The sequence below is a fragment of the Schistocerca nitens genome, chromosome 2 (genome assembly GCF_023898315.1).
Source record: "Schistocerca nitens isolate TAMUIC-IGC-003100 chromosome 2, iqSchNite1.1, whole genome shotgun sequence".
Classification (NCBI taxonomy): Eukaryota; Metazoa; Arthropoda; class Insecta; order Orthoptera; family Acrididae; genus Schistocerca; species Schistocerca nitens.
The window spans coordinates 504,830,042-504,843,739 of record NC_064615.1 but is presented as its reverse complement, the minus strand read 5'-3'; the positions used below and the strand labels follow the sequence as shown (position 1 = coordinate 504,843,739).

The following is a 13,698-nucleotide window of genomic DNA, read 5'->3' as shown; positions in this document are numbered from 1 at the left end:
TCTTGTCTGTGTTCTGGCAGCCATTTAATTCTTGTGCTTAGTTCATATTTTTGTTTGTCACTCCCGTCCATGATGTGTAAAATTTGTTTAGAATTATTGTCATTATGGAACCCATTCCTAGTGCTATTGATGGTTGTCATATCTGTACCTTTTCCTCTGGGGACCATCCAGGGAATGAGGGAATTGTTGGCATTGACATTTCAATTGATGCTGTTTTTCTGATAAGTCCACATTGTAACAAAAGAGGGTTAATTGATATTTGAAATGACTTGAGCTCATCAGGGAAAAGAGACATTTGTTAAGTGTTGTCATTTAATGGACCTAATACATGTGAGTGCTGCTAAGTCCAGGAACTGTCAACATGTGGAGTGGAATTGTGCCACCATCAAATTGAGGTGGTGGTACACAGTTTCCTTACTCCAAAACAAGGGAAAATTTCACATAAACATATGTCCAAAACTTCATTTTCAGGTTATTAATGAAAGCTTATCAACACACAAACTCATAATAAATGCTCAGAATTTCCTCCTCTTGCTTCTAAACATGCACACTCTCATTGAATCATGGACTATCAACCCTTTCAAATACTCCCTGGCAGTTTCAAATGGCTTCGTGGGCTTCCATGATACATCAATGAAGAGGTCTGCATCCAGGTGGTGTGTGCTGCATAGATCAGTTGTTTAAGGTGTCCTCAGAGAAAAAAATTGAGGGTTGAGGCTGGGGGAATGTGCAGGCCAGGTCCTTCTCTACTTATCCATCTGCTATGGTAGATACTGCTCAATGTATCTTGAACACTGTGGCTGAAATGTGCTGGAGCTCCAGCATACATAAACTAGATATTTCTTATTTGTGGGGACAGATCTTCTAGTAGATTCTGAAGAGTGTGCTGAATAAAGTCCTTGGTGGCAGCACATGTAAGATGGGCTGGGAGAATGTATTGCCCTACAAAACAGTCATCTTCAGTTTCAGCCCACACATTAACCTTAAACTGATGCAGATGTCTAACCTGTACTGTAATATGAGGATTGTGACAACCCACATGTGTTGGTGATGGAAAGTGTTATTCCATCTCTTCCAAATGTCGGCTTGTTTGTAAACAAAACTCAGGAGACAAACAAACCATTGACAAAAGTTCTTCTGTGGTGGATGATCGTTGAAGATGATACGGATGCATGAGATGTTCGTGAAGTGCCTCCACATTGAAGTCGAAAATGTAGCACAGTCCAGGGCCACTTGTCTTGCGCTGATACCTGGCTCCTCTTCGACAGCTTACAGAACCTGCTCTTCCTAGTCAGACATCACATGGTCTTCCTCAGTCAGTAGACTGTGGTGCTACAGATTCTGACCTGGCAAAGCAACAGTACACAGCATCAAATGTTGTATGACTTGGCTGTCTTTGGTCTGGAAATGCCATCTGATACAGCCATGCATTTTCATACAAAATTATGTACGGTTACTTCCCTGAACCTTGTGAATGTGTTATATTATGGCGCGGGTAGGTAAAATCTGTGGAATCCTGCACATGCTGTGTGACAAAACCTACGTAATGGCCAACACCCATTGGGACCTAGTTTCAACAATATTGTTGAGAAAAGTGTAAAAGGTATCATGCTTTGTCTTAACTACAACCACTTATGATTAGAAAGCACAGACTGAGTGTGAATGCTTGTTACATCACATTATGCAAACGCAAGCTCTATCAATTGGCATAATATTTTTAAAAGGCGGAGTTATATAAAAAAGATAGGTCAAAGCTGAAGTGACTTCCAGCAGCAGTATATTATATTAAATGAACTGAACTGTAGCAGTGAGCAACTGCTTGTGGAGAGAAGATTAATGTTTAATGTATCCACAGATGTGGATCCAACATGGTTCCTGTCTCAGTATTAAGGAGTGGTGTGATGGAGTATTTCTTCATACATACCAAAGATTATTCTTTAGAAGAAATGGTTGCTGTAGCAAATGTATCATCATGTGCAGATCTGGTGTTGGTAGTGGCAAATACCATACTCTTCAAGAAATTCGCATAAGGAGTGTCTTCATAACATGATTACAACAGATTAGGTTTGCAAACATTTCTCTTCTTGATGAAGCAGAATGCTATGAGATGTGAATTGGCACAGTATATTGACAATGATTTGTTCTGATGTGTTTTGATTTAACTTTTATCAAAACATCTTCGTTACAGTTACACACTACCATCTTTTCCTCATACCTGCTCACAAACTTGTCTGGGTGCAATGGACAAAGAAATCCAATAGTGTGCCATGGAGGAGTGCCAGAATATTGTCTACTCATGCAAATCATATTTGTTCTAAGGGATGATACTTTGTACCATGTTCAGAGTCTCTCATGAAACCTCCCAGACTTGCATGTAAGTTGTGGTGGAAGGTGGAGGAGATATGTGATGTTATGAGAACTTTTTTATTATGCAAAAGTTGATTCATTCATTGATCTAAGTGATATGTTGAATCATTACATTTAGCTGTGTGGATGTCCAGGTTTTTTCTTTTGTGTGCCATCGTAATGGAGACGGTAACATTACAAGCCGATTGTTTTGTTGCAAGGTTAAATATTCAGAAGGAGTCACACTTTTGGATTGAGCCTCAAAGCTACTAAAGCTTGAATCCCACTGAAAATCTCTCAAATCTCTTAGAATTACATGTCAAATATCAAAATGAATGTCAGATGTCAACTACATGCTCTGACCAAATTTGAGTCATGTCAGCAATGATCAAACAGTGACATCCAGATAATCATTCAGTCATTGCCTTAATGAATTTCTGCCATTTGTTGCTAGTATGTGGTAGTGCTGCCCAATTCCCCCCTCGAATTCGTGGTGTGTTGACAGACTGATCTGTAGCACTGGGGTCATTCCATCCCAAGTGATCACATTTTTCAGAAGCTTTCCGCTCTTCTGTTTCCGATTTTGCTCAAATTTACCATGAGTAGAGATATACTGTAGAAATGAACTCGTGCAAAATTTGAGTTCATAATACCCAATATGTTCGACTAGGGTGTGATGAAAGTGAACAAACCCCATTGTTTGACATTTCTTAATAAAAGGGAACACCATCTAGGAACATCTTGTTTTCAGATCCTATACAACTGTTGGTCCTGAATCGGAAAAAAACTTGGTGTGCAGTATGAAAACACTTTGCAACCCAGTATAATAAATCAAAGTACCCCAAAAAACGTGCAGAGAAAAACATTCAAATTTTTTGGACTTCAATGTAGGCAGGTATCTCTGGAAGGAAAAAATGCAAAACAACTATGATTTAGCAGATATATTAATGGTACCTGGGGCAGGGTCTTATCAGTACATCTTCTTGCTGAAGCACTTATTGTGCATCACACTCAACCAGAAACATGATGCAAAATATAAAACTGCAGAAAGTGAGCCAAGTTCAGGCACAAATATTGCAAAAGGATGACTTCAGAAGTTCTTCCTTCCAGCACCTCTGGAAGAGCACACTTTCCTCCACTAGAAACTTCGTGTTGTATCTGAGAGTCGAGTCAGCAAAAGGGATGAAAAAGTATTATGTAAATGCAAGCTCTATCAGTTGGCACATTATTTTTAAAGGCAGAATTGTATAATCTCAGAACATTTAACTTTCCTCAAAACATCTTTGGTACAATTACACACTACTGACATGCCTATTGCTTATTAATCTAAGACAGTTGTTTATTCAGTATGGAAAAGAAAACATAGAGCAAGAAGTTGGGTTTCCTAAATTTTGTGAGATGCAACTAAAATGGTGCATTACTGTTGGAGCAAATTCAGTATGCGTTTGCACAATCCATCAAATTGTAAAGCTAACATGTAACATGAGCTCTACTGACATTGACTACAAAGCCCTTCCTGCCAAGATTGTCTGCCATTTAGATTTAGATTGCATGCTTCAGTGGTGTGAAAACTGCCCAGAAAGCATAGAAGTAGGGAAATATTTAACAGAAGTGTTTAAAAACTGTGATTTTGATGATGTGATTGAATTCAAACAATGGACCCAAACTGATTGTGATACACTGAAGACAAAGTAGCTGCCTATTGAAGAAGTTAGTAAAAATTTGATTGCCAAAATTTTGAAGCTTTGTAGTCATGCAAAACATCAGACTTGTCACTTGAAGAAAATCAAAGAAAATTTGAAGCCTGTGAACTACTCATTCTAATACATTTTGCAGAAAATTATTCTTTCCTCACCCAAGATGCTGTTCAAAGTTATCACTGGGACAATAGTCAAGCAACATTACACCTATTTGTTGTATACTATAAACTGAAGAAGTTCAGTGTATTAGCTTATGCATTAGCAGTGCATGTCTCGAGCATGACACCACTGCCGTCCATATATAGCTGGCCAGATTGATGAACAATCTGTGAAGTAGTATACATTCACTATTTCAGTAATGGTTCCATTGCTCGATACAAGAATTACAAATAGTTTATAAGCCTGTGCTATCACAAGAAGGACTTTGGTATAACTGATAAATGGATATTTTTGGGACAAGCTGCATTAAATTTTTGTGCTATGGAATTGGTGGAACATCTAAAGACTTAGCAGCAAGAACAAGCCTGCAATGAACTACAGATGATCAGATTTTACCCCCAGAAGATTTATTCAAATTTTGGGACGAACAAGTCCACGGAATCTTGTTCATTTTTGTTACTAGCCAAGAAATAGAAGACGAAAGAAAGCTAGAACAACAATTTGCAAATCACCATACTTACCTGGAACATTTTCCTCCAGTGGATTTGAACCACATTCCAGTTATCTGGGTTTCAAGTGAAACAACTTATTTTGTGACTTCGGTTTATCAATCAACTGACACTAATGTGGTTTTTGTCTCAGTTTTAAACTGTATTCCTGGTGAATACATTGGATGCATCTACAACAATCACTTGTGGATTGGTAACATATGTGGACTTGATATTGAAGAACAAGATGCCCTGGTCAAATCCGCGTGTTCTTTTTGTCCAGCTTGCTCATTCTGTTGGTCTGAAAGATAAGATAAATATTGGATTACTGAATAGCACATAATTGTGAATATTGCAGCACCTTCAGATCTAGAACAAAAAGTAAAAATTATCAGACTCCAAAGAAGGTCAAAAATCTGTGCATTTTTCTCTACAGGTTTTTTTAACCACTTTCATGGATTATAATGCCTCACAGAATGCTTCACATTCTGTCACACTGTATTTTTCTGATTGACAGCTGAAAGTTATCCAAGACCTGAAAGTGCTTATGTGTCTCTTGTAACAAAATAGCTTCAAACATTGAGTTTTGTTCATTTTCATGCACATTCATCAAAAAGACATTGAAATAGAAGGCCAATGTTTCTCGTATACTTAAGCTCATTATTTAAAATTTTGCACAGGTTCATTTCTTGCATAGTTCTGGACCCTCAACAAATTTCAAGAAAATTGAAGCTCAAGGAGTGGGAGGCCCATGATCACTTGAGATGGGATGATCCACCGCTTAAGGTTTAGTTTATGTCGGATGGTGGTAAATTTGTTGAGTTGGCAAAGACTACAAATGAGAATATATAATGAAGATTGTGGTAGCAAATTTATCTTTTGCATAGCCCTTGTCTACATATACCTCTCTTTTTTACTACGAAAACTATAACCTTTAAAATAAAAAAAAGTGACACTAGATAATTGACATATCTCCAACAGATGTTTTGTTGCAAGATATTGTCTGTAACCTGTGAGCAATGCAAGGAGGGGAGGGGGATATGTTACATAACCATTGCCCTTTGTTAAGTGTCTTGTAAATGTGCACAATATTAGGATACCAATACCTAATGTTTTGTGGGATGAGCTTATTTATGTTGCTCACATAGTTTCAGATTTTGATTTGACATATGTAAAAAGTGTAATCGATTGAGGAGAGAGGGAGGGTGGAGTATTTTTCCATGATGGGAAATTGTCTAAATTTTGAATACTTTGTCTTCTGTTAACTTGCAAAATTATGTTAGAACAGTGGCAGTATTCTTTTTCCACTGCTAAAACAGCATAATTATTTAAAATGTGGGTAACAGTAACTGCTTACGTAGAGTACTAATGTATTACATGCAGTACTGGATTTTCCCAAGTTCCTCATTACTTTCCTTTCATTTTGTTTCCAGAGAAGGGAGCGATGCATGGAGCACGACGAGTTGCAACTTTCTGCTTGTTGACAGCAGTCCTTCCAACCGTCCTCCTTGTTATACCCCTGTACCTGCGTCACAGTGTTTTCTCAGACAGAATGTTTGAAGTTGCTGAGGATGAAATTCTGGTTCTTGAAACGGTAGAGGGAATATCTACTGTGTTCTGCCAGGTGAGTCAATAAACATAATAATATTTATTTGTAAAGGTGTAATGTTGAGTAAAAAAACTTCACAGGAACTAAATGGTTCTATTACATAAATGAATTGGTTTCATTGATGCAAACGAGTGCGAAAGATGTATGTTAGGAGGAAGCAATAGATACTGTGATTATTGTGCATGCTCTGTCAGTGCTATTCTGAACCACTCATTTTATTTCCGTCTCACTCTGTAACTTTTCATCAAATGCAGAAACTGAATGATGAGGGAATGAACTTTTTGTTATAAAGGCTACGATGTGTTTCCACAGATTTGTGAATGACCATACAACAATATGATATGAACACGCCTTTATTGCTCTAGGAGATTTTGATGAACTGAAATTCAGTTCTGAAGATTCTAATAAAAGGCAAAAGCTCTATCACTGGTGCAGTTCAACAGAACATATCTGAGAGATGGAGGGGGAGGGGTGTAGTTTTGAAAAACATTTCTCTCATATTTAGTCACTTCCACGTTACTGAAAATCGGCCACGATTTACTTGGTTGAAGGTTCACTATAACGTGACTTAAGTCTTATTGGACTAGTGTGTGAAATCCAGTGTCTGCAATCTTCTCTCCTACGTTATAGAAGCTATCAATTTCTTACCATACTGCACCATTGTCCTTGAAAGTACATCTACCCAATTGTCCTCGCTAATCCTCTTTGTACCTTTCTAGTTAACATACTGTCAAAGCTAGTACTTCTGTTTGAAACCAGTTGTCACTTGGGCCACTTAATGAAGTATCTGTTGTAAATCACTCATTTAAATGCTTAATCCAGACCTGAAATATCCTTTGTGACAATAATCTTCTAAGTGAAACTGCAATGAAATAACAGGAGTAGCAACGTGGTGTTGTGGTTATGATACTAGACTGTTGCATGGAGGGTTGTGAGTTCAGAACTCACCTGAACTGTATAATTTTAATTTCTATATTCGGTTCGACTATATTCTAGAAGTATCCACAAATGTCAAGAATCATTGTACTGGAATGTTCTGTAACTGTATATATACTGTATGTGTTCTGGCCAGAGGCAGTTCGCTCTGCGCTCTTGTATGTGCAAGTGCTGAATAAACCTTCGTTAACTGAAGTTAGTGTTCGTCATTCATCTAATTACACCTTCTTCTACATGACATTATCCTGGCGGAGACACTGGGTATTGGAACATGTGATAGTGCACATGACACGATAAATCAGTCTAATGTAAAACCCATAAATTCAACTAAATACCTAGGTATTACAATTATGAACAACTTAAATTGGAAGGAACACATAGAAAATGTTGTGGGGAATGTTAACCAAAGACTGCGTTTCATTGGCAGGACACTTGGAAAATGTAACAGATCTATTAAGGAGACTGCCTACACTACGCTTGTCCGTCCTCTTTTAGAATATTGCTGCGCGATGTGGGATCCTTACCAGATAGGACCGATGGAGTGCATAGAAAAAGTTCAAAGGAGGACATCACGTTTTGTATTACTGTGAAATATGTGGGAGTGTGTCACATTAAAAGAAAGGCATTTTTCGTTGCGATGGAATCTTCTCACGAAATTCCAATCACCAACTTTCTCCTTCGAATGCAAAAATATTTAGTTGACACCGACCTACATAGGAAGAAACTATCACAACGATAAAATAAGGGAAATCAGAGCTCGTATGGAAATATATAGGTGTTCGTTCTTTCCGCACGCTCTACGAGATTGGAATAATAGAGAATTGTGAAGGTGGTTTGATGAACCCTCTACCAGGCACTTAAATGTGATTTGCAGAGTATCCATGTAGATGTAGAAACTACTTCTGTTTACCAAGTGCTAGCAGACTAATTTCCACAGAAAATCTGTGTCATAGCATTTGCTGGTGTTCAGTGACAAGCATCTTGGAGCGCGCAGCCAGGAATGACTTAACTTCGGATTTGGTAGACCCAAGTTTTCCAGTATGTACTGCCCATCCATTCTTTGTGTAAGTGCCAAGAAACAAGGAACATCTACAAAACATAAGAAGCAAGGGACATCTACAAATTATTTAATCCTCTGTGCATGAACAGTAAGCCAGGAAGATGGATGACTGAGGGTTGAGGCAGAAAATTTATAAATATAATGTTTTAATTTAAAGTTTTATCTAAAACTGTCATGTTGATTTGTTTGAACACACAAATCTCCAAAACTGCTAGATGAATTTTCATGGGGTTTTCATAGTTAACTTTAGTGTACCGTAGGGCATTGAACATGGCAAGGAGTCTTTCTAAATACATGATATTGGCTATAAGACTAAGAACTATGGAGTCTCAAGAATACAATGAAGATCGTTAGGTGAGACTCACTGCGGCTGCGGCTCCTTCTGAAAGTAATGCATGATGTAACTCTGATCAAGAGCATTATGCATTATCTCACTCCCCAGAACTCTTCACTTGCAGATGCTTAAAGTTACTTCTCTACAACATAACATCACAGAAGCAAAAATTTTGATGTAAATTGGCACAGGAGAGTGAGTTTTTATTCCTCGAATCCCACTTATTTATAACAATATACCATTTCACTTCAAATGTGTACAATTTCCGGTAAGCTTATGTTATGCCGTTACCGTAAATAAAGCACAAGGCCAGGATGATGTGTGTTGCAGGAGGTGGACCTAAACATCAGTTGCGATTCTCACAGCCAGCTTGTGTGTCTCTCTCCCATGTGAGTGAAGCAGACAAGCTCTTCATTTATGTCTTCAATCATACTACTCCAAATGTTGAACACACAGAAGCTTTACAAGTCAAAATTAAATTCCATGTGTACACAGTCTTGGACACAGTTATAAATAAGTATCTGGGAAATGCTGGGTTTCTCAGCTAGTTGTAAAGCACATTTATAGTAGGGAACCAAGAGAAAAGAAATGACAAAAGTCACCAGACAAAACTTCATTGGTCTTATCTGGTGATCCAGAGTGGATACTAGTTTATGTCTGGCTGAGGGAAGAAATGTGTCCCTCAGCCAAATCCTTCACTGTTGTGAGCTCTCTACCTTGATGGAAAAATATATTGAAGGACAAGGCAGCCTATCTACTAAGATGGCTTTCATTCTCCATCTGCTCGTCACCTAGGGAGCTTTTCAGGTCTGTAATGCCCCTCTGTTGAGGAAGTAGAGTTTCTGTGAAAAAGATACCCGCAATAGAGATAGAGCAAAAGTCTACCACATGTTGCCACATATCTGCTCCCTTACAAAGTCTAACTTCCAAAATAGATTCTCTAGATATAACACTATTAGAGAAAACAGGAGTGGTAGGAAGGGTGACATCACCCTGCTCATCCATGAAACTACAGCATACCACCAGTTAATCCTCAAGCAGGTGTGCCTGTGTATAAATTGTGCTATCCTTAAACAACAATGTCTTGTATGATTCCATTGTTGTTTTACAATTGTGAGCCCATAACTGTTCCTTCGATTGCTACAGCTAACACAATGATAAGTAGTGGTGCCATATGTCCAAGTGAGCAGCAGTAATATACAATAAACAATGAGCTAGGTGAGAAAAAAATTTACAATCCTTGCAAGAAAATGCCCCAGATTCCAAGCTAGTGGCACAATGCTGTAATGAAGCAGTTGTCAATGACATAATTAGCAATTTAATAAGCAGTTGATCAGGATCTGATGCAACTGCACTGTTTAATCCTTTGCTTGGGTTATTACTGTGGTGTAACATTTTTATACAACAACAGAGTAATATAACAAAAGTTTATTTTATTATTGTTTAATTAAACAGTGATTTAGTTCATATAATGTAAATTTATTCTATCATTGTTTAATTGAACTAAGATGAAAGTGCGATTTTGATCAGCCATGTTTACGTTGTTAACATAAAGATAGCTGTTCTTTACATGTGTACGAAGTATGCTGCAGGCTCACTTGAAGTTTAACGGCACTGGTTATGCTACAATCACCACTTCACCTCATGGCAGCCCACATAAACCTGTCAGGTAGCTCAGTTACAGTCATACAATACCTCTTAACTACCCACAAAGGACAGTCATGACATACGCCTGGAAATTTCACAGATACACAATGAGCAACTAACTCAATTCTCAAGTGGCAGCATGGAGTGTACAAGGCAGCAGACAGAAATGGAGCAGCTATTCCTCCACTAATAATAGGCCAGAACTACATACTGTTGGAGATCTTCAACCGACAGTGGCACCTTCACCTTACCAAAGGAGCTCACTTGTTGATATCTCCATCTCTTGCTCTGATATGTGTCTGTGAAGTTTTGAAAAATAGAATGGGGATGGATGATTATCCCATCCTGATCACTTTGACAGCAAATTTGCGTACTCTCCAGATAATTGGACCAGGCAAATGAAACTGACAAAGCTGCCTGTTTGGTCATTTCATCTTTCTCTTGTATCAAATATGCCAATTTCCTATCCCAACTCACTGACTTATGCCATAAGACTTAGTCATGGTAGCACTGGAGAAACTAGCTTCCACAACCATCATAAGGAAAACTGTATACTGCTCTGTGAAAAAGTCCTGTGATTTGGCTGAACCCGGAATGCTCTTGAGCTATTGCTTGAAGGTGACCAGCATTAAGGGTTAAGCAGTTTTTGAAACAATGCAGAAGTGTTTTTTTTTTTTTTACAGACACAGTCATCCCAACATTGTAAATCCTGAGTCAATTTCATTTGATCTCATTGTGAAGGATCACTTTCAATGCACACTCATTAATGAGGAAACTTCTTCTGACAATCAAACCAATCTCCAACACTGCCACCGAGAGTGATAAAATTTGTTACTCAAATGTTTTACATTTGCTATTAGAAGTGTTACAACATCTGCCGTGTATCCTAGGTCAAATGCAGAGTATATAATCACTATAGATGACATTGGTCACATAATTGTGCCCATACTGAAGTAAAGAAATGAGCTTGGCCAAGCCAGAGAATATAGCCCTATTGCTCTGTCAGCAAAGCTCTGGAACATGCTATGGAAATGGTTCTCAGGAGAGACATCTGACGTTGTCGTGAAATTCTCACAATATTTCATCAGTACAATGGAACATCATCTTCTGGTGTGATAAAAACACTGCTGAACTGTGACTGAAGCTGTTAGGGGTTCAGCATTCGTTTGCTGGCCATGGGTTTGGTGACCCCGGGGTTCCTGAGCTGGGGACTGCTGGATGCCGCCAGTCTCCTGATGCTGTAGGCTCTGAGCATGCTTCAGCGACCACTGTAGTGGAACATTTTGTGCCCCAGGGAGTTCTTTAGGGTGTCCCCGATGAAAGACAGTCCACTTGGTGGTCGCCGGAAGTCGCTGAGGTAATTAAGGAGGGTCGGGGAGCTCTACAGTGGCATAAGTGGCACCCTTTCCTGTTGCACCTAATAGCCTTTAAATAGCTCTGTGCCCATGTTCACCAGCTTATCAAAAGACAGAAACAGAAGTGTTGGGATAGGTACATGTCGACCATTGGATGCCATACATCACTTTCCCATGTCTGGGCAAAGATCGAACGAGTTTGATGCTCGCGCCTCTGCGTCGGAGAATTAGCCCCCAGCCATTGCCCCGACACAGCTCCTGGGCCCGATCGGATCCACAGTCAGATGATTAAACATCTCTTGTCTGACTACAAGTGACATCTCCTCGTGATCTTCAACCGGATCTGGTGTGATTGCGTCTTTCCATTGCAATAGCAGTAGGGCACCATCATACCAGTTCTCAAACCCAGAAAAAACCCACTTGATGTGGATAGCCCATCAGCCTCACCAACGTTCTTTGTAAGTTGCTGGAATGTATGGTGTGTCGGCGGTTGGGTTGGGTCCTGGAGTCACGTGGCCTACTGGCTCCATGCCAGGATGGCTTCTGCCTGGGTCACTCTACCACTGATAATCTTGTGACCCTTGAGTTTGCCATCCAAACAGCCTTTTCCAGACGCCAACACCTTGTTGCCGTCTTTTTTCATTTACGAAAAGTGTATGATACCACATGGCGACATCATATCCTTGGCACATTATAGGAGTGGGGTATCCGAGGCCCGCTCACGATTTTTATCCAGAATTTCCCATCACTTCGTACTTTCTGTGTCCATAGTTCCCACAATAACCAGGAGAATGGGGTCCTGCAGGGCTCTGTATTGAGTGTATCTCTATTTTTAGTGGCCGTTAATGGTCTAGAAGCAGCTGTAGGGCCATCCATCTCACCTTCTTTGTTTGCAGACGACTTCTGGATTTCGTACTGCTCCATCAGTACTGGTGTTGCTTGAGTGGTGCCTATAGGGAGCTATCCACAAGGTGCAGTCTTGGGCTGTAGCCCACAGCTTTCAGTTTTCAGCCACAAAGTCATGTGTTACACACTTCTGTCAGCATCGTACCATTCATCCGGAACCAGAACTGTATCTTACTGACGATCCCCTCACTGTAGTGGAGACGTATCGATTGTAGGGCCCTTGTTCAATCCCGCCTTGAGTATGGTTTATGGTTCGGCAGCACCCTGAGCATTGCATTTACTTGACCCAGTGCACCACTGTGGTGTTCGGCTAGCGATGGGAGCTTTTAGGATGAGTCGGGTGACCACCGTCCTTGCGTAGCCTTGAGTTCCGCCATTGCAGGTCAGGGGTGCACAACTGCTCGCCAGTTACATTGCACATGTTCATAGTTCTCCTGTGCATCCGAATTACTGTCTCCTTTTCCCACCCATGGCGGTTCATCTCTCACATCGGTGTCCCAGGTTAGGGCTTACAATTGCAGTTCGCGTCCGATCCCTTCTATCTGAACTGGAGTCCTTGCCTTTACCACCTATACTCGAGGTTCAATTGCGTACACCTCCATGGTGTACACCTAGGTCGCAGCTTCGCCTGGACCTTTCACATGGCCCAAAGGACTCAGTTCACCCCGCGGCTCTCCACTGTCATTTCATCTCGATTCTTGACATGTACTGAGGCCATGAAGTGATTTACACGAACAGCTCGATGGCTGATGGTCACGTTGGCTTCGTGTGTGTCCATGGAGGGCATATTGAACAGCATTCCTTGCCCAATGGCTACAGTGTTTTCACTGCAGACCTGGTGGCTCTATCTCATGCTCTTGAGCACATCCGTTCATGCCCTGGGGAGTCATTTCTTCTGTGTACTGACTCCTTGAGCAGCCTACAAACTATCGACCAGTGCTACCCTTGTCTCCTTTGGTAGCGACCATCCAGGAGTCCATCTATGACCTGGAACGGTCGGGTCGTTCAGTGGTGTTTGTGTGGACCCCAGGACACGTCGGAATCCCAGACAACGAACTTGCTGACAGCTGGCCAAACAGGCTACACAGAAACTGCTTATGGAGATAGGCATTCCAATAACTGACCTGCGTTCATTTTTACGCGCGCCAGGTTTTTCAG

The 13,698-nt window shown here is 40.3% G+C and overlaps 1 protein-coding gene across 1 annotated transcript in view; it reads left to right on the top strand.

Moving 5' to 3' along the window:
- The window catches only part of LOC126234467 (uncharacterized), a 212,838-nt gene that overhangs the window by 121,617 nt on the left and 77,523 nt on the right, over positions 1-13,698 (top strand). The window contains exon 2 of the mRNA XM_049943158.1: positions 6,127-6,317. Coding sequence (XP_049799115.1) covers positions 6,127-6,317 — 191 coding nt within the window. The remainder of the gene's footprint in view (positions 1-6,126; positions 6,318-13,698) is intronic.